At 37.4% G+C, this 19,510-nt stretch overlaps 1 protein-coding gene across 3 annotated transcripts in view; it reads left to right on the top strand.

The window, feature by feature from the left end:
• The window catches only part of ARMC3 (armadillo repeat containing 3), a 50,734-nt gene extending 31,491 nt beyond the window's left edge, over positions 1 to 19,243 (top strand). Inside the window, exons 10-18 of one of the 3 annotated variants that reach the window (XM_059818894.1) lie at positions 709 to 958; positions 2,156 to 2,292; positions 5,720 to 5,888; positions 6,791 to 6,891; positions 7,949 to 8,044; positions 13,349 to 13,546; positions 16,016 to 16,178; positions 17,670 to 17,804; positions 19,130 to 19,243. In XM_059818894.1, the coding sequence (XP_059674877.1) occupies positions 709 to 958; positions 2,156 to 2,292; positions 5,720 to 5,888; positions 6,791 to 6,891; positions 7,949 to 8,044; positions 13,349 to 13,546; positions 16,016 to 16,178; positions 17,670 to 17,804; positions 19,130 to 19,243 (1,363 nt within the window). Of the gene's footprint in view, positions 1 to 708; positions 959 to 2,155; positions 2,293 to 5,719; positions 5,889 to 6,790; positions 6,892 to 7,948; positions 8,045 to 9,556; positions 9,647 to 13,348; positions 13,547 to 16,015; positions 16,179 to 17,669; positions 17,880 to 19,129 lie in introns of those variants that run through there. The other 2 variants (XM_009818935.2, XM_009818936.2) reach the window with 2 other exon arrangements.
• Positions 19,244 to 19,510: the final 267 nt, after the last annotated feature.

Here is a 19,510-nt window from a genome sequence, read left to right as displayed (position 1 = left end):
GGGGCAGCACTCTTCAGCCACAGCTGCAATATCATCTTGGAGCAGAGGGAATATTTAAACTGGATCTGCTGCTGATGGACTAGTTGATGTGGAACCACAGTCACAGCCAGCCCTGAACTCTGTGCTGATGTGGCTGTTGTAATCCTGCTGTCTAAATCAGCTTGTATAAAGCCAGCTCAATAATTTCTACATTACGCTGAACTGCACCGTGTACACCTACTCTGTAAGAACGGCAGAAAATTGGTGTACTATGTTTATTGTCACCTAGCTATCTGATCACAGAAATTTACAGAGACAGCACAAAGAACAACAACATGATATAATCCGTGCACTACAATCCTCATTAGAAGTAGTGCTAGAATGATTATAGGGAGAGGTGATAAGAGTCTGCAGAGGCATTTGCCTGGAACTAAAAATACAGAAATTCTGCATCTTTGAAAAGATGCAAGATTTAATTCACTTGTTCAAAACCTCAGAAAGAATCCATGTCATAATAATTTAGAGAATCCAGAAGTCTGTGGCTTGGTTTGTCTGCTTAGGTTGTGTCTCTTGACCTTCACACCGTAGGTCATATATAAATGACATATATATATATAAAAATAAAACCTTGAAATGTAATACTAATTTAGTTGGTAAATGGAGCACACTAAGAAGAAAAAATGGTCCTAAAATAACAAAGATTTTTTTTTTCCTCCTTCATTTTGCTAGTGCTGTTGCTGAGGCTGAAGGAATTGAGCCATTAGTAAATACCTTGAACGCTCAGAGAGATGGAGCCATTGCTAATGCTGCTGCAGTGCTAACAAATCTGGCCATGCAAGAGCCATTCCGCGTAAAAATCCAGAGCTGTGGTATTATGAGTGCCCTTGCAGAACTATTGCGCTCAACCAACAGCCAAGTGCAAAGCAAAGCAGCATTCGCTGTGGCTGCGTTTGGTTGTGATGCTGATGCAAGAACTGAGGTAAAACTACTCTTCGATGTTGTGGTTATTTATAATGTTTCTAGATCCTGAGGTTGGTGTTACACTTACCCAGAATCTTTGTATTTTGTGTCTGTCCTAAAAGTCCCAGGCTAGATAGTAACTAATTTTTCACTTTCATCATAGGCTTGTTCAGCTGAATTTAGCTGAGTTTGTCATGAGAACTTGGAAAGGGTTTTCTTTAGTTTGTATTTTTACTGGTGTATTTGCTTGCACCAAATTAATGTTTTACAGCTTTCCAGTGGCTTCAATTAGCTTTAACCAGGGCTATATCTTAATCCCTGTGTTTATGAGCATTAAACATTAAGGTTTCTTTCAGCTGCAACTGTCGGCTGAACTTTGAAGATGAGAAGTTCTGTCCTCTTTACTCTCCCTCAGTGTTGTTCTGTTGCCCACTTTCAAAGCCTGAACAGCAATGTCTGACCTTGATTTAATAAGATACTGGATGTGCATGGAGTAAATGTAATTCAGACAAAACTCAAAATGTAATTAATCCCTTGATCAGTGTCATCCAGCAAGTTGAACTTTTTTGCTGTTTATCAATGGTCATACTATTTTCTTTTCATAAATAAGGATTAAGGATGATGCTATGTGCATTCAGAGATCATAAGCTGGGGTTTTCTTATGGGTCAAGGCTGTTAGGACATGAATAAGGGGCATAGATAATTAATCTACCTCTTTCAGTAACCTTAAAATGTCTTTCTCTTCAGAAATTCAAATGAGCAGTATTTCCTTCAATGTGTGTAGGAAAGATACTGTAGCACACAAGAGAATAGCATGTTAATAAAATTGTCATACATACAATACAATACAAATTCAAATATATTGTGATGTAAATTAGTTGCTAGGAGGCAACAGAACGCAGAAAAAGCTGTGTAGCTCTCTGTGGCAGTGTTGGGTTGCACAGTCTCTTCCTTTTCCACACCACAAGCTAATAACTGAAAAGCAAGCCAGAGCCAGAAGGCATGTGTGCCTTGAACCACTCTGAAGCGCGCTTCAGCTCCAGCTGTGCAGGGTTCACAGAAGCAGAGAATCCCCATAAACAGCCTTTCTACCAACCCAGCATACCTTGTCTACAAGGCTTGAATGTTTTGGAAGGTGAATTTCACAGGCTCTTCTCGCTGCGACAGATGAAATATGTAAGTGGCAAGGTTTTAATTTTTTATTTTTTTTTAATAGTTAAGAAATGCAGGTGGACTGGGACCGCTTGTTGAATTGCTGCATTCTAAGAATGAAGAAGTCAGAAGAAATGTCTGTTGGGCTGTTATGGTCTGTGCAAGTGATGAACTAACTGCTGTTGAACTATGCCGGCTGGGGTGAGTCGAAATAGTATCAAGGGGCAGAGGGAAGGTTTTGATGAGAGGACTCTATTAAATTCTTCTTTACATATTTATAGCAGAATAACAAAGTTAAGCTATACTTTCTGGTAAGCAGAAACTACTTTTGCACCACAGATGTTACAGATGCAATGGTATTGATTTTAAGTAACAGAAGTCTTAAGAAAAAATGCAAGCCTGAAGAGAGAACTGTCTGGAATGATAAAAACGTTTATTGTTTCTGTGACTGAATTGGGCTTTATATTAAAGATGTGCTTATATCAGTCAAATTAGGGACTACAGTGCCCCATACATATGCAGCTGAAATTAAGGTTTCAGGCTGAGTTCAATATACAGAAATTGTACTTATTACACACAGGCTAAATTTGGTTTACAAACTCTAGCTAACTGCAGGTGTGCTGAAGTGTCACATTAAAGAGACTCTATTTTATTCCTCCTTAGAAATTCCAAGCTCCATATATTAATATCTGAATTACAAAAGCTGGTTTAGGTTATAAGAATTATGGCACAGGGCTCCTTATACGGGGTGACCCTTTTAGTTATTGTTAAATTAAAATATACGTAATTGCCCTGCTCCCTCTGCTGGACACTTCTCTGATTACTGCACAGATACTTAAAATCCATCTATGAGGGGATTCTGCAGAGTGAGAGTCTCAGAAATTTAGGTCTGGAGGAGACCTCAAAGGTGATGTTATCCATCTTCCCACTGTAAGACTGAATCAGGTACACTGACATATTTTTGCTTGTTAAGTGTAAATACCAATTCTGAGGGGGTTTCACAACTTCCCAAGGTAGCCTGTTCCAGTGCTGAAGTATCCTTACAATTAGAAGGGGTTTCTGAGTTCTAAATATCCCTTACAGCAAATCAATTCAACTACATGTTGTCCTACTTTCCGTGGGATTGAATAACCACCTTTTTATACTAATTTGAGTTTAACTTATTGAATTTTCTCATGTTCCATGTCCCTCTCTGTTTCCTTTTCATGACAAAGTAAAAATGTTAAACTTCTTTTTGTTTTGAAATCTTGTGTCATTTTGTCACACATCTCTATATTTCTCTCATTTATTTATGCTGTTTTGAAGTGCCTTCTCCTAGCCTGGATGAGGTACTTCACCTGAGGTCATACCACCACCAAATAAAGCTCAGTAATTACTTTCTATATCTTGTATATAGCACTGTTCTTATTTAATCCCTTCTTTGTGACAGTATTGGAGTAGGACTCTAATTTATGTGTCCTTCCAGTTTGACAGCATATTATTGATAATACATTAAGCATAGTTTTTCAACCAGTCAGACACTACTTCATGTTATTTTCATGTAGATCGTATTTCTCTCACTTTCTCATGAGTATTCAAATAGGAATATGTGAAAAGACTTATTAAAGTCAAAACATATCTCAAAGTCAACTTGTATCTCACATCTACTTCTTCTGCCTGTACATTAAGTCAGTTACCCTATTACAGAAAGGATTAGATTGGCTTTACACAATTTATTCTTGACAAATACATAATGGCTATTTCTTACCATCTTATCTCTTGTTGCTTGCAAACTGATTGTTTAATAATTCAATATGGACACTGAAATTTGGCTGAATGATCTCTACTATTTCCTTGTTCTTCTTTTTTCAAATCTAGATACTATCTTTGCCTTCTCCACTCTCCTGGCACCTAGCCTGTCCTCCCTGAATTTTCAAATATAATTAGAAATAGTTCAGAGGTTGCTTTTGCCAATTCATAGAGTAGTATGAGGTAAGTCTCCTCAGGCACTGATAACTTTGTATCTTCAAACTTATTCTAGACATGTTTAGCCTACTGTTTCCACCTCCTTGTTAATATTACTGCCAGGCATCTGCTTGCAACCTTTTTATGCAAACTGAAGCAAAAAAAGGCATCAGACACTTCAGTCTTTTCTGTGCCATCTGTTACAAGTTTTCTTCCCACATTGAGTAATAGGCCTACATTTTCCTCTCTGACTTGCAGCATATGAAATATTTATTTTCGTTTCAGTCCCTGAATAGTTGTATCTCACTTTGCTTGCGGGTCTTCTGGGTTTTTTCCCTTACTTTTTCTTCCTTGTTGGAAGTGTCAGTGTTTCCATTTCTGTATGACTCCTTTTTTGGCTTTTGGGTCTTCACAGAATTTTTGGTGCAGCTGTATTTGTCTTTCCTCCACGTGAGGATAATGTGCCATTGTGCCTGTAATGTCATCTGCCTTCGACACTGCTGTACTCATTAGGCTTTTATTACTCATTTTCCCCTTTAAAATTCTTCCCTGCATTACTTGCTGTTTACCTGACTTTGTTGCAGTATCCTGTGTGACAAATATTCTGTTCTGCTGTTCCACTATTTTCTCCCATTGCTCTCTTCTAAAAGAGAAGGTTGTCATTTGCCTTGCCTGAAAAACTTGTTCTCTGGAATCCATCTGATGTACCTTCAGAAGTCTACGTTGTAAATGTCCACAGCTGAGGCTCCCTGTGTAGTTCACAGACAGAAATGGGCAGTCTAAACGTGGAATTCATTATATATATATAAAATTGATTCCTTGGGATGCAAAGAATGTCTGCATGTGTGTAAAGACACACACAGATACAAACTTGAATATACACATACACACACACATATGAATATATCTCCATCTTTTTTCCCGTTGTTTTCATTCCTAAACAGTTCCAAAACTGCAGTATGTTATGTTCTCCTGATTCAGCTTCCTTTTTCTTCTTAGTGACCTTTTCCTAAGTTTCTCAGGTCAGAACGTATCAGTATGTGGGTTTCAGCACCAAAACCAGCTTAAGGAATGAATTCCTGTCCTCCCCTGTCCCCACATGACTATTTGTTTCTACCTCCATGCTGCAGAAATCCTGCACCTGGTGATGCTGACGCAAGCGCTTGTGTTTCCATGCTCATCCATGTTTTGCAAATCTCTGCCAACTATGCCTCCTCAAACACAGTAACAGTCCTAAACCAGAAGGATTCACACATTGCGTAATGGAATCTGCAACTTGCATTGCAAGTTGGAGAGAGAGAGATTCTCCAAACTGTATCATCTGGTCAGCTCTGAACATTATTCCTTTTACTCTGCTTTTACATCCTCCTTTTTATCAAGTTCTCTGTGGTACCTAATATCCTTCTGATAAAAGGTTGTGGCATCCTGTCAGCATTTCTTTATGTAACTGTTTAACTGCCTAAAGGAATTGCTTTTTGGTTTTAAGCACTGCAAGGCATTTTCCTCCCCTAAAGAAAGAATTCCGTGCTGCACAGCCAGCTCCTTGTTGGCCCAGGGGGCACCAGGCTAGCACTTAGAAATGAATCTGTCTTGGCCTTGGCAATGCTGAAAACTAACTCTGAATTGTATGATAACAATTAATTTGTATTTAATAATGATTTAGCCTTTGTATTGTGCTTAACAGTGCTTTAGACATCCTAGAAGAAATTAATCTATCAACAGGGCGCAAAAATAACTTTAGTGAAGCTGCTGTGGAAAAGCTACTTGATAACAATCTTTCCCAAAAGTACAGCCGGATGGGATATTTATCATCAAGTAACATCATTACTGATGGATTCTATGATTGTGGTCAGGTAAGCTACTTTAAATAAATTACTCTACTTAGAGTAAAATTTTCTTCTTGATTTAGAAAAAGTAAGAGTACTATAGCAAAAGCCAGAATCTGGCTACGTAAAATCCTTTGTTTTCTTGTCCTGAAGTTTCCCAGCTTTTATACTAATTTCTTTTCATTATCTTTCTTCATGGATGAAATCTCATCGTCTTCATGCTATTGCCCCAGTTGCGATCTTCTTCCCAATCCTATGTAAGCTGTGCAGCTCCTAGTTCCTTTCCAGATCCTTTCTCAGACCTTAGTTCTTCTGGTCTCTTCCCCTGCAGTATACTTAATACTAACCTGACACTGAATGACCTATGGACTTTTTGTATGTTTAGTTTTATATAAAGAAGGAGAGAGTTCATGTTTTCACCTTGGACGTGACCCTTTCTTTCACAAAGCAGTGTTTATATATTAAAAAATGACTCCACTATGTATCACTTGTTAGTGCTGCATTCAGTTTAAATCTGAGAAGGACTTTTTCAAAATGCCCAAATGAATTAGAAATAACAGTCTTACTGAAAATCAGTGAAATACCTGCTCCTAAAGCACTTGCTTGCTTTTGAAAATTCTATCCTATATTGAAAAGCCTTCAGAGGCAGGAACATTTCCTTATTCTAGAACTGTTTGGAATGACATAGTAACAATAATTACAAGTTAAATTATTTATAAACAATCTTTTCTAAGAAAATTGATTAAGAAAATGCAAATGAAGAAGAAACCAATTTCACATATTCTGAATGGCTTTGTAAGTTCTTATGTAAGTCTTCTGTTAAAGATTAGGAATTTTAAATTACTCTTTAGGTATCTTTTAAATATTTTTTTTCCTCTTCATCTTTAACTGAACACAACACCTTATCTTTCATTCTAATTTTCTTGTAGATAAAACCTGGAGTGAAATTTTTATCTTTGGAGGAACTGAGTATGCAGGAGCTTACTGACCGTCGGGCCATAATCTTCATTAATGCTAAACCACGAGAAGAGTGAGTCATGTTTGATCTACCAACATTTATTGCAATAGCTCATCTTTTCCATTGTTTCCACTGTTTCCAGTACAAACTACTTATAAGATAGAGAGATCTCAGCATAGTGCTTCATGTCCTAGAAGGCAAGAGATTTGTATTTTATAAAATAAGAATTTGGAAAATAACTTTTTTCCCTCTAGACAGAAAAGCTTTATTCAGTTGAGTTGCTTTTTTTTAGCTTATCCATTAAGACTCATTCATTTAGCACCCTTCCTGATGGTGGGACACACGGTGTTTTATTAGTTATAACAAAGCTTGTCATCTGCCGTAATAATTATGTCATCTTAGCTGAATGTCAACATGCAACAATGAAACCTATGATTTGATGGACTTCTTGTACAGGCAAATGCATGGAATTTTAAGCACAACATCCCAAGAGGCAGGACAAAGCCAAGCATCAAGCTTTCAGGCTTGATAAAGAACCTGTGTCTATTTCTTCTCTGTTTAAGTTGAAGCCAGCCTAACAAATCTTCTTAGATTTGAATGCAGGAAGTTGGTATTGGGCTTGTTTAACTGGGAGTCATTTCCTGTAAACACTCTCACAGATCAAAGAATGCTCTACCAATATGTCGTGAGTCCAAAACCTTCTTCTCTGTCAACACATCACGTATTTGGTTTACAGTATCATTAGCTTCCCTTTTAAGCTTGTATATGACACCATAAAATGTCTGAGAATATCTATGACAAATTAAACTTCCATGCTCTTTGTTGATCCCTAGAGTTGTCTTTAAGTATTAGGTTTTCTTTCTTTTGACTTTGATACAGCTTCTTGCCTTTGCACCTTGGCAGCAGTCTTACTCCCCAGTTACTCTTGTGTCCATCATTTGGTATTCCGTACTTCAGTTTTGATACCTAAATTAGTATCTGTTTTATAAGTGGCTATGTTATTTCTTCCACTTATGTACTTCCTATAAATGTATTTACTGTCCTTTAAAATCAGAACTCCATTTTCATAGCTTAACGTACAAATACTATCTCTGCAAATAATATGCAAAAATATCCTGTTTCATTTCAGTGTCTTTGCAATAGAGGAAAAGGCACAAGATTCATCTTATGACCAGACTATCTTGTCACCTTCTATTTCAAGAAAAGGCAGTAGAGAAAAAGCAAGGTATGGTCTTAAGATTTACTTGTCAATGTTCTGTTATTGCTCTCTAACATTAGAAATAGAATTCTGATTGAAAACAGTTATAGAAAGTTTCCTAACAGAGTACAAATGCTCAAATACAGTGTTAAATATGTTTTCAGAGTCTGTCTTTCACCTTGTAATTGCAGTAATCTTCCTTCGTCTATCTTAGTAATTATTTGTCCTCCCTCCTCATGCTGTATTTGAACATCTCGCATTTATTTGGCTGTTTTTCCTTTCAGTATCCCTAGGAGGCAGTGAAATGCTGTTATTTTACAATTTGACAACCAAGACATGGGGAAATTAGGGTAGAAGTTCTTTCTCAATTTAGAACTTAGACCCATGAAAAGTTCCTACACTGCCTACATGCATCCTTATTACTAGATTGAATTTCTTCCAGTGAAATTCCATAGATGACTAAAAGCTGAGAAGAGTGTGCTCAGAACTGTCCCAGTTTTGACAGCAACAAACCTAAAAATGCCTTGCTCTTGCAGGGCTCCCTCTGATCCACACCATACACTAGGTACAGTCCTGCAGTCCTTTCTGGGGAACTGATCTGGTGGGCATGTCTGCTCACACCAAATAGGTCAGAATCTCTAACCTTGTTGTGGGAAATTACTTTCCTTCTGTTACAGAAAGAGGATCTGAGCCTGCCCCTCCCACCTGCAGATAGCTGATCACATGATACTTGGGATTTAGCAGTCTCATTCTGGTTCATTGTAGCTGTTCACTAATGAAGAGGCATAATGAACAGAGCTTCCTACTTCAGCTGTTAGGGCATTTATCTCTGAGAGTCGAGACCAAAGTTCTAGTCCTTGTCTTGATGACTTTTAATCTTAAATGCTTAACCCTTAGTTTGTTCCCGTGGAAGAAAACTGAACCATGGTCTCCCAGCTGAAACGGTAACTATGTAAAACAGCAGCACAGTCACAACCACAACGGTGCCTTTCAGAGAAGGCAGGTGTACATGCCTAATTCCAGGGGAATGTTCAGGATTGTAAAACCAGTCCAAATAGAGCCTCTTTGCCATCAATGGGATGGTGTCTAGTCCTTGATAGGAACATGATGTAACTTACAACTCTCCTCCGCTTTTCTGTTATCTAACTTAGTGACCTGACCATTTATTCTGCTGGTTTCTGTGGGTCCCAGTCCTGCCTTCCTAATTTTCCTTATTTTATGGTATGGGGGGCCTTGGCCATGCCTGAGGGCTGTTAATTCTAGTCAGTGGTGGGCATTACAAAATGCTAAGTGCTGCAGGGTTTGAAAAAAAGGGAGAGATGGAGTGTATGTTGTAGGAACTGAGGTACTATGTTTGCAATTTTTAGCTTGGAGTTCATCCATGAGTTATCATATGCTACTGTCTGTACAGGCATTTTATTGATAGAGATAATGGTTGATTTCTTAGACTGCATATACATTTCTGTGTATGTATGTATCTCTGTGTGTTTGAGAGATGAAATCAAGAGAAAATTGGAACCTGCTTTGTGATCTCAATAGTTCAATGGTGTCTCCAATGGAGGAAAAGCAGGAGTTATTTGGACAATGGTCTTCACTGAGCAAAAGCAGCACGAGAGAAAAAGGCTTAAGGTATTATACTTTGAATTATATGTGTATCAGTTTGTTTAGAACTGACATGCAAATTGTTGACAAATAATAGCTACTGACTGTGAAGGGTTGAGGTTCTGACTGAAATCAGGACCTGAATTCTGAGATAAGTCTATCCAAAAGTTATTGACTTACAAGGCAGACATTTACATTTGACTAGTTATTTGGACTGCAAGCACTTCTGGAATTCAGTTTAAATCATTTTGTAGTAGATACCTGAAATGGATCATATGAATCGCATTGTGGAAGGTTCCTGTTTCAGGATGCAAAAGAGTAGATACTGCGTCTTGAGTGTCTTACCAGGCCTATTCTAGCTTCTGCTCATTTACCAGGTCCTCACGATGCCCAGCAGGCTCTGGTCATAACCCACCATGCATATGCCACTTTAGTCAAAGGGAGAAGGAGGCGAGGAGAGATATTGAGCCCCAGTTATGTTTGCTCTGCACCAGTGGGGGATTCCTTCATCTCAGAAGATGCTCTAGAGTCATAGACCATGTTGCATAGTCTCAAGCAGCTGTGCAGAGCTTAGAGACCTGTTCTGACAAGAGAATATGTTTGTTTGTTACAGTGTGAGATGAGGATACCCTTGGATAGTTGCTTTTTAATGTAATTTATGTCAATTACACAGTAAATGACTGCTCTGTTACCAACCATAACACTTTGGGAAAGCAAAAAATTTTCTTTGGGAAAAAACAAATACCTGGCTCAATTTCCCATAGTAAACTTGCAGGGACACAAAGATGTCTTTCTTCAAGTATGAAATAATTGCTTTTGAATGTCATGATCAAGTTGTATGATTTATAACCCCATTGTCATTCATTTGGAATCCATAATTCATACATCATTATTATTATTAATTTGTGAGATATATGGGAGTTACTTGAAGGTCAGTATCTGACTCCAAGTCTCAAACATGCTTAGTCTTTTTCCTACATATTTTTTTCCTTTGATCATATGTTTCTGTTCATCATTATTTTGCAAAGTACTACTGAACACGGTTTAAAGCCATTGTTTTGAAAAAGATATACTACTTTATATAAACCATAGTTGAAAGCTAAGAGAAAGGACAGTTGTAATTTTCTGCTGGGATTGTTTGAATTAGATGTAGAGGAAGTGCCTAGTTGATAGTTTGACATATATTTGCATAGACAGATAGCAACATTTTTGATTAGTTGCGTATCTGATATACACATTGACTGGACTAAAAGATAATATTTAACATAGACTGATAAACGTGCATTTATTGCGTGCTATGTTCAAGTACAGCATTTAAGGAGATACTTTCTAATGCTCATTTACTCCTTTTCTAAAGGTAGCCAAGGCATTAAGCTACGCAAAAAATGAAAGATAATAGGTGTCATGGCTGTCTTTTGGTAGTAGGATATTTTATTGACTGCCTTCTTCCTCACACTGACTCTCTGGTGGCCCTTTGGACTTTTGTACTGAAGTTGCAGCAGGAATCGGAAACAGCTTGGAGACTATTAACTGCATGAGTTCTCCTTTGCAATGTTCCTCTGCATTTTCAGCAAGTGTCTCACGAGTAGCAAGACAGCTTTGGGAAAGGGGAGTGATTTTTTTTTTTTTCCTGATGTCATAATTCCCATTGGTAAATAAAATGGGTAAAAAAGAGGATAAGAAAAAGATAGCAAAAGTCTACTGCAATGGTTACTGGTTATTTTATAGCAGTGAGCTGTAGGACATCAACTCCACAGTTCCTTATGAGATAAATATCAGACAGCCATGGTGAACAGAAGAGCTGAGGAGTAGGGTAGAGATGGATGTGGAAGACAACCTTATATCAGCCATTCCACCAAGGAACAGAACATAGTCATAACTCAGAGAAATAAGAAGCAGCAAAAAAACAAACAAAACATTGTTCAAACCCATCCTTCTCAGCTCTTTTCTTCCTGAAAACTGGAAAGAAGGAGAATAAGAGTGATTCAAGAGTCATTTGAGTAGATAGGAAAAGGGAACAAATTCTCCTGCTATAGCACTATAATTTAGCGGTGCACTTTTCATAGCGAAAAGAAAGTACTGGGAGAATAGAAGGGAAGGGCAGGGGACAAAGAGAGAAAATGGTCAAGGAACAAGAATTATACCATTTGTAGAAATTGTTGTTTTGAAAACCTGCTAAGTCAGACACCAGAGAGGTGGGAATAATTCAAGGTTTTTTTAAACAGGGTATTCTTAACCATAATAATGAATGTATAAATGGAGAAGTAAGTAGCTGTTTAATCTAGCATTGTAAGGTCCTCTGGCTATAGTTAAATAGAGTCATATTAGATAAAGAAAACTGTTTGTCTGCTTTTTTTCAAGTATAAGTGTAATTAATAACCAGAACAGTTTATTTAAGAGGGTGGTGAATTCTCTATAATTTGAAGATTAAATCTTAATTGGTTATCCTTCTAAAAAAAAGTGCTTTATGAAATCTATGAAAAGGGCTTTTTGTGAATATGAAAAATCTCAATAGGCAAAAGAAAAGTTTGCAAAGCATTCTGAAGACAAATTGCTTGAATTAGACTACTGATAATGGTATATGCCCTTCTGCTTTGTCCAATGCCTTCTGTCTTAAGAGTGCTGTTCATTGTAAAAATTTTAAGAATAATTTGAAAAGCATACAATTAATGATAGTGTGCCCTGGAGCCATGTACTCTAGTGGTCCTTTATTTCTTTTTTTTCCTTCCACGAATGCCAGAAGTATTATGGATTTTAAAAAATAAGCCAGAACTGTTAAACAAAGGAAAGAAATTTTGTCATATTTCACATTAGAATTATTCAGGACCTATGCTGAAAAAAGACATAATGCTTACAAAACACAAGTTCCATGTGTTCCCACAAATGAAAAATCATAAACTGTCTGATTGTATAGATCTTAACGATACCTCTGGTAAGATACTGATTTTATAGTTGCTGCATAACTTGTGAAATGCACAGTATTCTAGCTAAGAAGAACAAGCATTTCATTTATACCTCTGCTAGGTGCTTATGATGTCTGTTCAGGATCACAGTAATTTTTCAGATTGTGAACATTAGTGAAAAATGTAGCGTGTACAATGAAAAAAGCCAGCAAAAACAGATCTCTTAAAATCTTCATCTGACAAACCATGTTGTAGTTTGTATAATGCTTGAAGTACATGGATTTGCAACTACGGAGACTACCACTTGTCATGTCCTGTCAAGATTTCAGCCATGCTCTTGATACCATTTGTTCCTTTATTTGAAGTCCAGATCTCTATTGAGTAAAAACTCATGGGAGTTCATGGTTTTTAAATCATGACCATACGCAACCAAACTGTAACTGTCTAAAAATGTTTCCTGTATACTCTCTGAAAACTTGTTGTTATTATTATGTAGCTGTACGTAGGTAAGTGTCTTCTCCCCTCGATAATCCATATATGGGAAAAGCATATCAGAGCCACAGACAAACATAAAATGAGAATTTACAGGAACATTAATATGGACCTACTGTCATTTGGTTCCTAACCATCTCCTGAGGGTATGTTCAACAAATATTCTCTACAGCTTTGTAGATTTTGGAGTATTCATTATCAAGAGAAAAGATTTCCACTACCTTTCCCCCCAAATCAGTTTGTCTAAAATGTCCTGTTGGAGAACTACTGTATTAGAATTTGGACTTTAGAGATTACAGTATTCTAAATAAGTGTATATTGTTTTTTATGTAAGAAAAGGGAAGGGGAAAAAAGAAGAGGAAAAAATGAAAGAAGTTACTAAGAATATATCTAAAGTCCAGGATGAAATAAATCTAGAAAATTCACATTGGCTACCACCACCTGACTTCATTTTACTGGATTACATTAATGATGTTTCCAAAACAATTCTACCACTAACTACTACCCGGGAACAGGTTGTGGCTCTTGCACAGTGAGTACTGAATTGTATTTCATGAATAATGCAAATAAGTTGAATTGCTAAAATAACAGTTTTCTCATCCAAGGACAACTTTTCTAAATTTGTTATTTTTCCCGTCCTTAATTGGAATCCAAATCAGCTTTGGTCCAGATTTTTGACACAATTTTAGTTTTTAAGCTTCTTGTTTCTAATTTTGTTGTAATTAGTTTATTTTTTTGAATAAAATATCACTTGCAACAAAAGGGTACAAATTTCTCATTTTGAAAATATTCATATGGACAATTTCAGGTTTTTTCACATTTATATATCTGTACTGATCCTTTCCATTGAACACATCAGCTGCATATAGCATCTATATCATTAAGGAACAGGAGAGACCCATGTGCTGCAGAGCCTAAGTGCACAGGCTAAAACGTTAACCCAATACTGAGACTGTTGCAACTTACACGTATCATGTCTGTTCTTTCTCTTACAATCTCTCTTGTCTAGTTGGTTTGGAAAGCCTTTGGGACAGAAACTCTCTTGTATTTTGTTTTCCTATAGAGCCAAAAGGACAAGACATTTTTCTAGTGTAGTTTTTAGGTGCTACTGTAATTAACATCCTGATGATTTAATAGTGCCAGAATATTGCAGTGGTGCGTGTACAGGCTGTTGTTATCAATGTGTGATTCATTAGTTACACTGACTACTCAGCCTGGGCACCAATCACTGTCATCTCCAAGCAGTGTGTCTGCTTTCATCTTCTCCTTAGTTTAACCTTTACTATCTTAGCCGTTTCCTGGCTACCTCCTGAATCTGTAGAGTTTGGCGTCAGATCCCACTGAGTCTCACAAAATTTGTTTCTTCTACTAAGTCTCATTTTTAATGAAGTTGTCTAATGTGATATGAGGAATGACTTTTCTGTTGATTGCAAAATTTGACAGGATAGATATTCATCCTTAACTATCCAGCTGTGTATAAATCATGCTGCCTTCCTCAAGGTGGAATCCATAAAATGCTCTTTCAAATCTGCTCTTCAAACACACCAATGAAATACTTGCAGACACACAACCCAGCGAAACAATCACAGGAAATTTAAGTAGAATGTTTTCTGCGGGAATTTTTATGTATATGTTCCATTTTAAGCGGCAGCCTGAATAGTGTGTGTTGAATAGGAAGGGGAGGAGGAGGCAGCTGCAGCAGCCCTCGGCAGCCTGGCAGCTTGAGCAGAGCTCCTGCTGTGCTCACTGGGGAGGGAGCAGGGGTAGATGAGGGAACACGCGATAGTGCTGGCTCTCTCCTTTTAAACAAACACAGCACATCTTTGTGCGCATGCAGGAATGGTGTGCATGTCGGCTCAATAAGCTCTGCTTTCTTTACTGAGGGCTGGCTGTAGACATAAGCAGCACAAGTGGCTGCTTGGAGCCCCCCACTTCTTCAGGCTCATCCAGTAATTCCCAACTTCAAGATACCATGTCTAGCCTGCTCAGTGATAACTCCCTGTACACATGCTGTTGCAACCAGTACCTCCTCAGGCCCTAGGTTTTGAGAAATACGTCCTTTGAGGTTGCCTTGCATGTACCGTGAGGACAGAACCTGTTCAGTTACTGCAGAAGAGGTGATGCAGATTTTAGCTCCCTGTCTGAAGCAGTGGCTTGTGATTCCCATGCCAGCTCTGCAACACCTTGTCCAGAGTGCAAACCCTCAATAACACTTGTGCCTGTGGCTGAGAACACTTTGAGGAACAAAGGTCTTTATGTACAGGGGCCACGCATAAGGGAGGTGAAGGTGTGTGTATGGGGAGGTGGGGACTTACAAATCAGGGCTTGATCCTGTGTGTGCACAGTCACCCAAAAGACATGCTTTTGGCAGTGTTTGCACAGATCGTGAGTTCTGATCTTCTGTTTCTTTGACTGAGCCATTCTTTTTAATGGATAAATACACACCCCTCACCCCCCAAATATTGGCTTTGATATAAGAAAGCACATGTAGAAGTTGAAGTACCCTTTCTGGATATAATTGCTTTCCTATCTTGGGATCATTCCCTATGGCTTCATTTTTGTCATATATAGTCTCATGTCTTTATTACTATTCCAAAAAGATGGAAGGGCTAGGGATTGTAATATGTAGCTCACGCGGTCTGTTAGCTGTAAAGATGAACACTAGCTTCTGAACTACCTCAGTAATGACACCGTTATTGATGATTTTCTCTGAGGACTTTGTGCCTATACTAGACCTCTCCAGAATCTCTGCTGACAGCTGTTGCACCTCGGTTTAGATCTGTGACAAATGTGAATGACCTGAGTTATGGTTATCTGTATTTAACAGGGAGCATGTTTAAAATACCAGTTACTAAATAAAATAATTAAAGCAAACATAGCAAAAGTACTAAAGTCTTATATGTTATTCACTTATTGCTTGTATACGTTTCATTTTGCTACATTTTTGTGATAAATACAAGAGAATTATAGATGTAATTGATCCCAGTATACATTGGAACAGGTTTGTTGCAGACAAGATGGGTGGCCCGACTGAAAGAGACAAACTACATGACTTCAACTGGGAACTTCACATAAGTGAAATAGAATTTGAACTGAAATGCAACGTTGTGCCTATAGGGAAAGTCAAAAAAGGGACATTCTACCACAGGGCTTTACTTTTCAAGGTACATTAATTATTGATGATAAATGGATACTATAAACTAAAGTATACTTGCATCAGTGTAATATAATATTTATATTCACGCAAAATCTTTTGTATACACTTAAGTCATTTTTCACTGGCAAAGTTGATTTCCCAGTGAATGAAAGCCAGCATCGCTTCTTTCTGTAAACATTCTTGTTGTCATTAAATTGTCTTAAGTGATATCAGCAGAATACTTGATAAACGGCAAAAAGCCAAAATATTTGATTGGGAGTCAAAACATTTTACATTTTCTGTAAACTGTAAAATATTGAATTATGCAGCTTCCTTTTTTTTCCATGCTGCAAATGTAAACTTGTTGGGACAATCTTTATTTGGTATCTATCCAGTGTTCTATGATAGTATTTAACAGCTTTTATGTTCTAGTTTCATAGACTGGGAAGATTAATTTCTCCTGTCTTCATGTGAAGATGTACTGGTGCAGCCTGCTTATCTGTCCCATTGTTTTTCCTTGGCTGTTGGGTAGCTGGACTTTCCTCCTTCTTGGATGGAAAGGAAAAGAGAAGCAAGAGCCTAGCACATTAAGCAGGAAGGACCTAGGAAACTGCACAGGAGAAAGAGCACAGTCCTTAGTTTATGGTATCCCTGGGGAAAGAAAGTTCCTGACATATTTTGTAGAGGTCTGAGGGCAGGAATTAATTGTGCTGAAGCAGCACTGGTGTTCACTTATTCTCCACTGTCCTAAGAAACCTTTGTAGGCACGGATCATCTCTCTTAAAGCCACATCAGTCTAAGCAATGGATATCCTTGTCCATTTGTAACAAGTTAAAAATCTTTCAGGATTTCATTCCTTCACAGCAGATGCATTCTGAGAAAGCAGTTTTGTAGCTGGAAACCATTATAGGTCTGTCATTGACAGCGCAGCACAGAGGAACGGCAGGTGTTTCATCTAGCAGACGCTTGCCTTGCATTTCATTGCTTCCCGCATTCGTGGGGCTGAAAAGCAAGGAGTGTGCTTTGGAGTGGAGCAGCAGTCCTAAACTTACACTGATAAAAATCTTACATTTTTACACTTAATATTTCATGCTAGCTATATGTGTGCAATGTACCTACACCTCATTGCTTGTATAGACAGTTCTTCAAAATGTTACTCAGAAATAAGTCTTCCAACTATAAAAAAACATTGCTGAGTACTGTGGGTGTTGCACTTCATTTGAGATATGAAGGACTGGCTGATAAACAAATATATCAATGTCTGAAAACAGTTAAAAGGAGTATTTTTCATGTTGTGCATAGAATATGGTAGAAATAACATTTAAAAGACTACACTTTCTAAGCAGAACTAACAATAAAGATTTGCAGTTTGGAACACTTTAGAGATCTACAAAGTCTGTTTCAAGAAAGCTCTTGGCCTTTCAGATATTTGTTTTCTTTTTAAGCATCTCTTGGCCTTGCCTCATTGCACAAGCTACATGTATTAAATGCGATTAACTCCTTTTTCTTTCCTTTTTAGGTGATAGCAGACAGAATTGGCATTGGCTGTAGTTTAGTTCGTGGCAAGTATAACAGAGCTTGGAATGAAGTTAAATTGGTTGATGACTCTCCTCAAGGAATAGCTGGGCTTCTACTTCCTCCTCAAGAGTATATTGTAGATCTAATGTTTGAGCCAGGCTTTTTGATAAAACAGGGAAGTGCAGAGGCAGATCAGTACAAATATATTTAATCATCTTGACAAATTTCACCAAAATAACTATTTTAAAGATGTTTGCAGTGCTAATATTTATGAAACATAAGGGGTTCAGGTCCAGCTATCAAAAAGATGCGTATCTGGTATGTTGTCTGAACGTTTTAACTAAACAGATTTTAGGTATCCAACTTCAATGCTTAGAAAATTTGTTAAATTTTTTGGTACTATTTTAAGACTAAACCGTAAAACTACAGATTAAAATGTGGTAGATGAAGAATATTTGGTATGTGTTAACATTATAATGGTTATTAAATAGGTTTAAATTATTTCAAAAATACAGTGTATTCTTTTTTTTCTTATGTTCCTTCAACTCCGGTGCACATTTATGAGAATATATGTCCATGAAGCAAGAAAAGGTGACACCTGCTGAAATAACAAATCACCTAAAACAACTGGACAATTTTTTGTTTGAAATACCACAAGAACTGAGAGTTAGAAGAACTAAGATAACAGTATACTTTTAGCCTCTGTAGAAAACATCCCATTTATATTTCTTGGAACTTGGCTGAGTTAATAATTACAGATAATAACATACTCTGGATGAAAGTACATACTGTTTATCCTGGCACAGGGAAGACAGCTGATTAGCAAGTTGTTGCTTGCAATCTCCCTTTAAATTCTTCATTTTTCACTTGAAGATAAAATGGAATCTGAGAAGGCAGCAGTTTTAGACAGGAAATTTGTATTTCTTGCAGCCTTGGGTAACGTAGTGCTGCTGAAGTATGGTGGTGCATCTAAGAGAGGTAAAACACTGGCTAGAACACTCTAGCAAACACTTTCTGGTGAAGCTGTCAGGAATGTAGTGAAGTATTTCAGGGATCACCACTATCAAGTGAGTTTACTTGGGGAAAAGTAAGAAAAAGTCCTGTACAGAAGTTAGGCCAGTGCAGACAACATTGTGCAAAACTGAATTTCAGAAGACCAGAACGCCAACAACAAGGCATTTACTTCCTGCCCACGAAAAATGTGATAAAGAAATTTGGGGTCTGTGTTCTTTTAGGTTTTTAATGTTTGTATAAGCACAGTCACTTGTATAGTGTGCTTTGGTTTGAAGAGGTTTAAATCTTTTGTATTTGTTATTGCTTATGAGCATGATTGCACCACTCCCCATCCTTCCTCCTTTGACATGCAGCATGATTTTCTGGTAGCCCTTTGGGGAACGTTTTTTCTTTCTGTTGTAAATTCACTTATGTGGCCTCGTGTTAATTTTTTTACGTTATGTTCAGCAGTACTGTAGATATCAGAATGAAAAAGAACTCTGGAAACAAAATATACGCTATACTAGCAGAACTGCATGGGAAGTGAGGATGTGTTTCTTATCACTGCTATGTAGCAGGTAGGGGACTGATGAAAAGTGATGTGCTGTCACTGACAGGAATGACTGGATATAGAAACCTGCAACTTTGAAAGTGCTGTAAATGGAAGTAAAATAAGAATTAATTTCCTTCTAGCTATCACTTTGTATAGTTTTCCTACATTAGAATTTCATTATTTTGTATTGGAACAATAACGTTAAAGTGTGACTTATTCTGTTTGAGAAGGTCTTGAAAAACAAAGCCATTTCTGTTGTTTGTAATGAAAGTCAATATTTTAGAAAAACACAAAAG

This window comes from Gavia stellata, chromosome 6 (genome assembly GCF_030936135.1).
Source record: "Gavia stellata isolate bGavSte3 chromosome 6, bGavSte3.hap2, whole genome shotgun sequence".
Lineage (NCBI taxonomy): Eukaryota > Metazoa > Chordata > Aves > Gaviiformes > Gaviidae > Gavia > Gavia stellata.
Note: the sequence above shows the minus strand (reverse complement) of the source record. Positions and strands in the feature narration are given on the sequence as shown.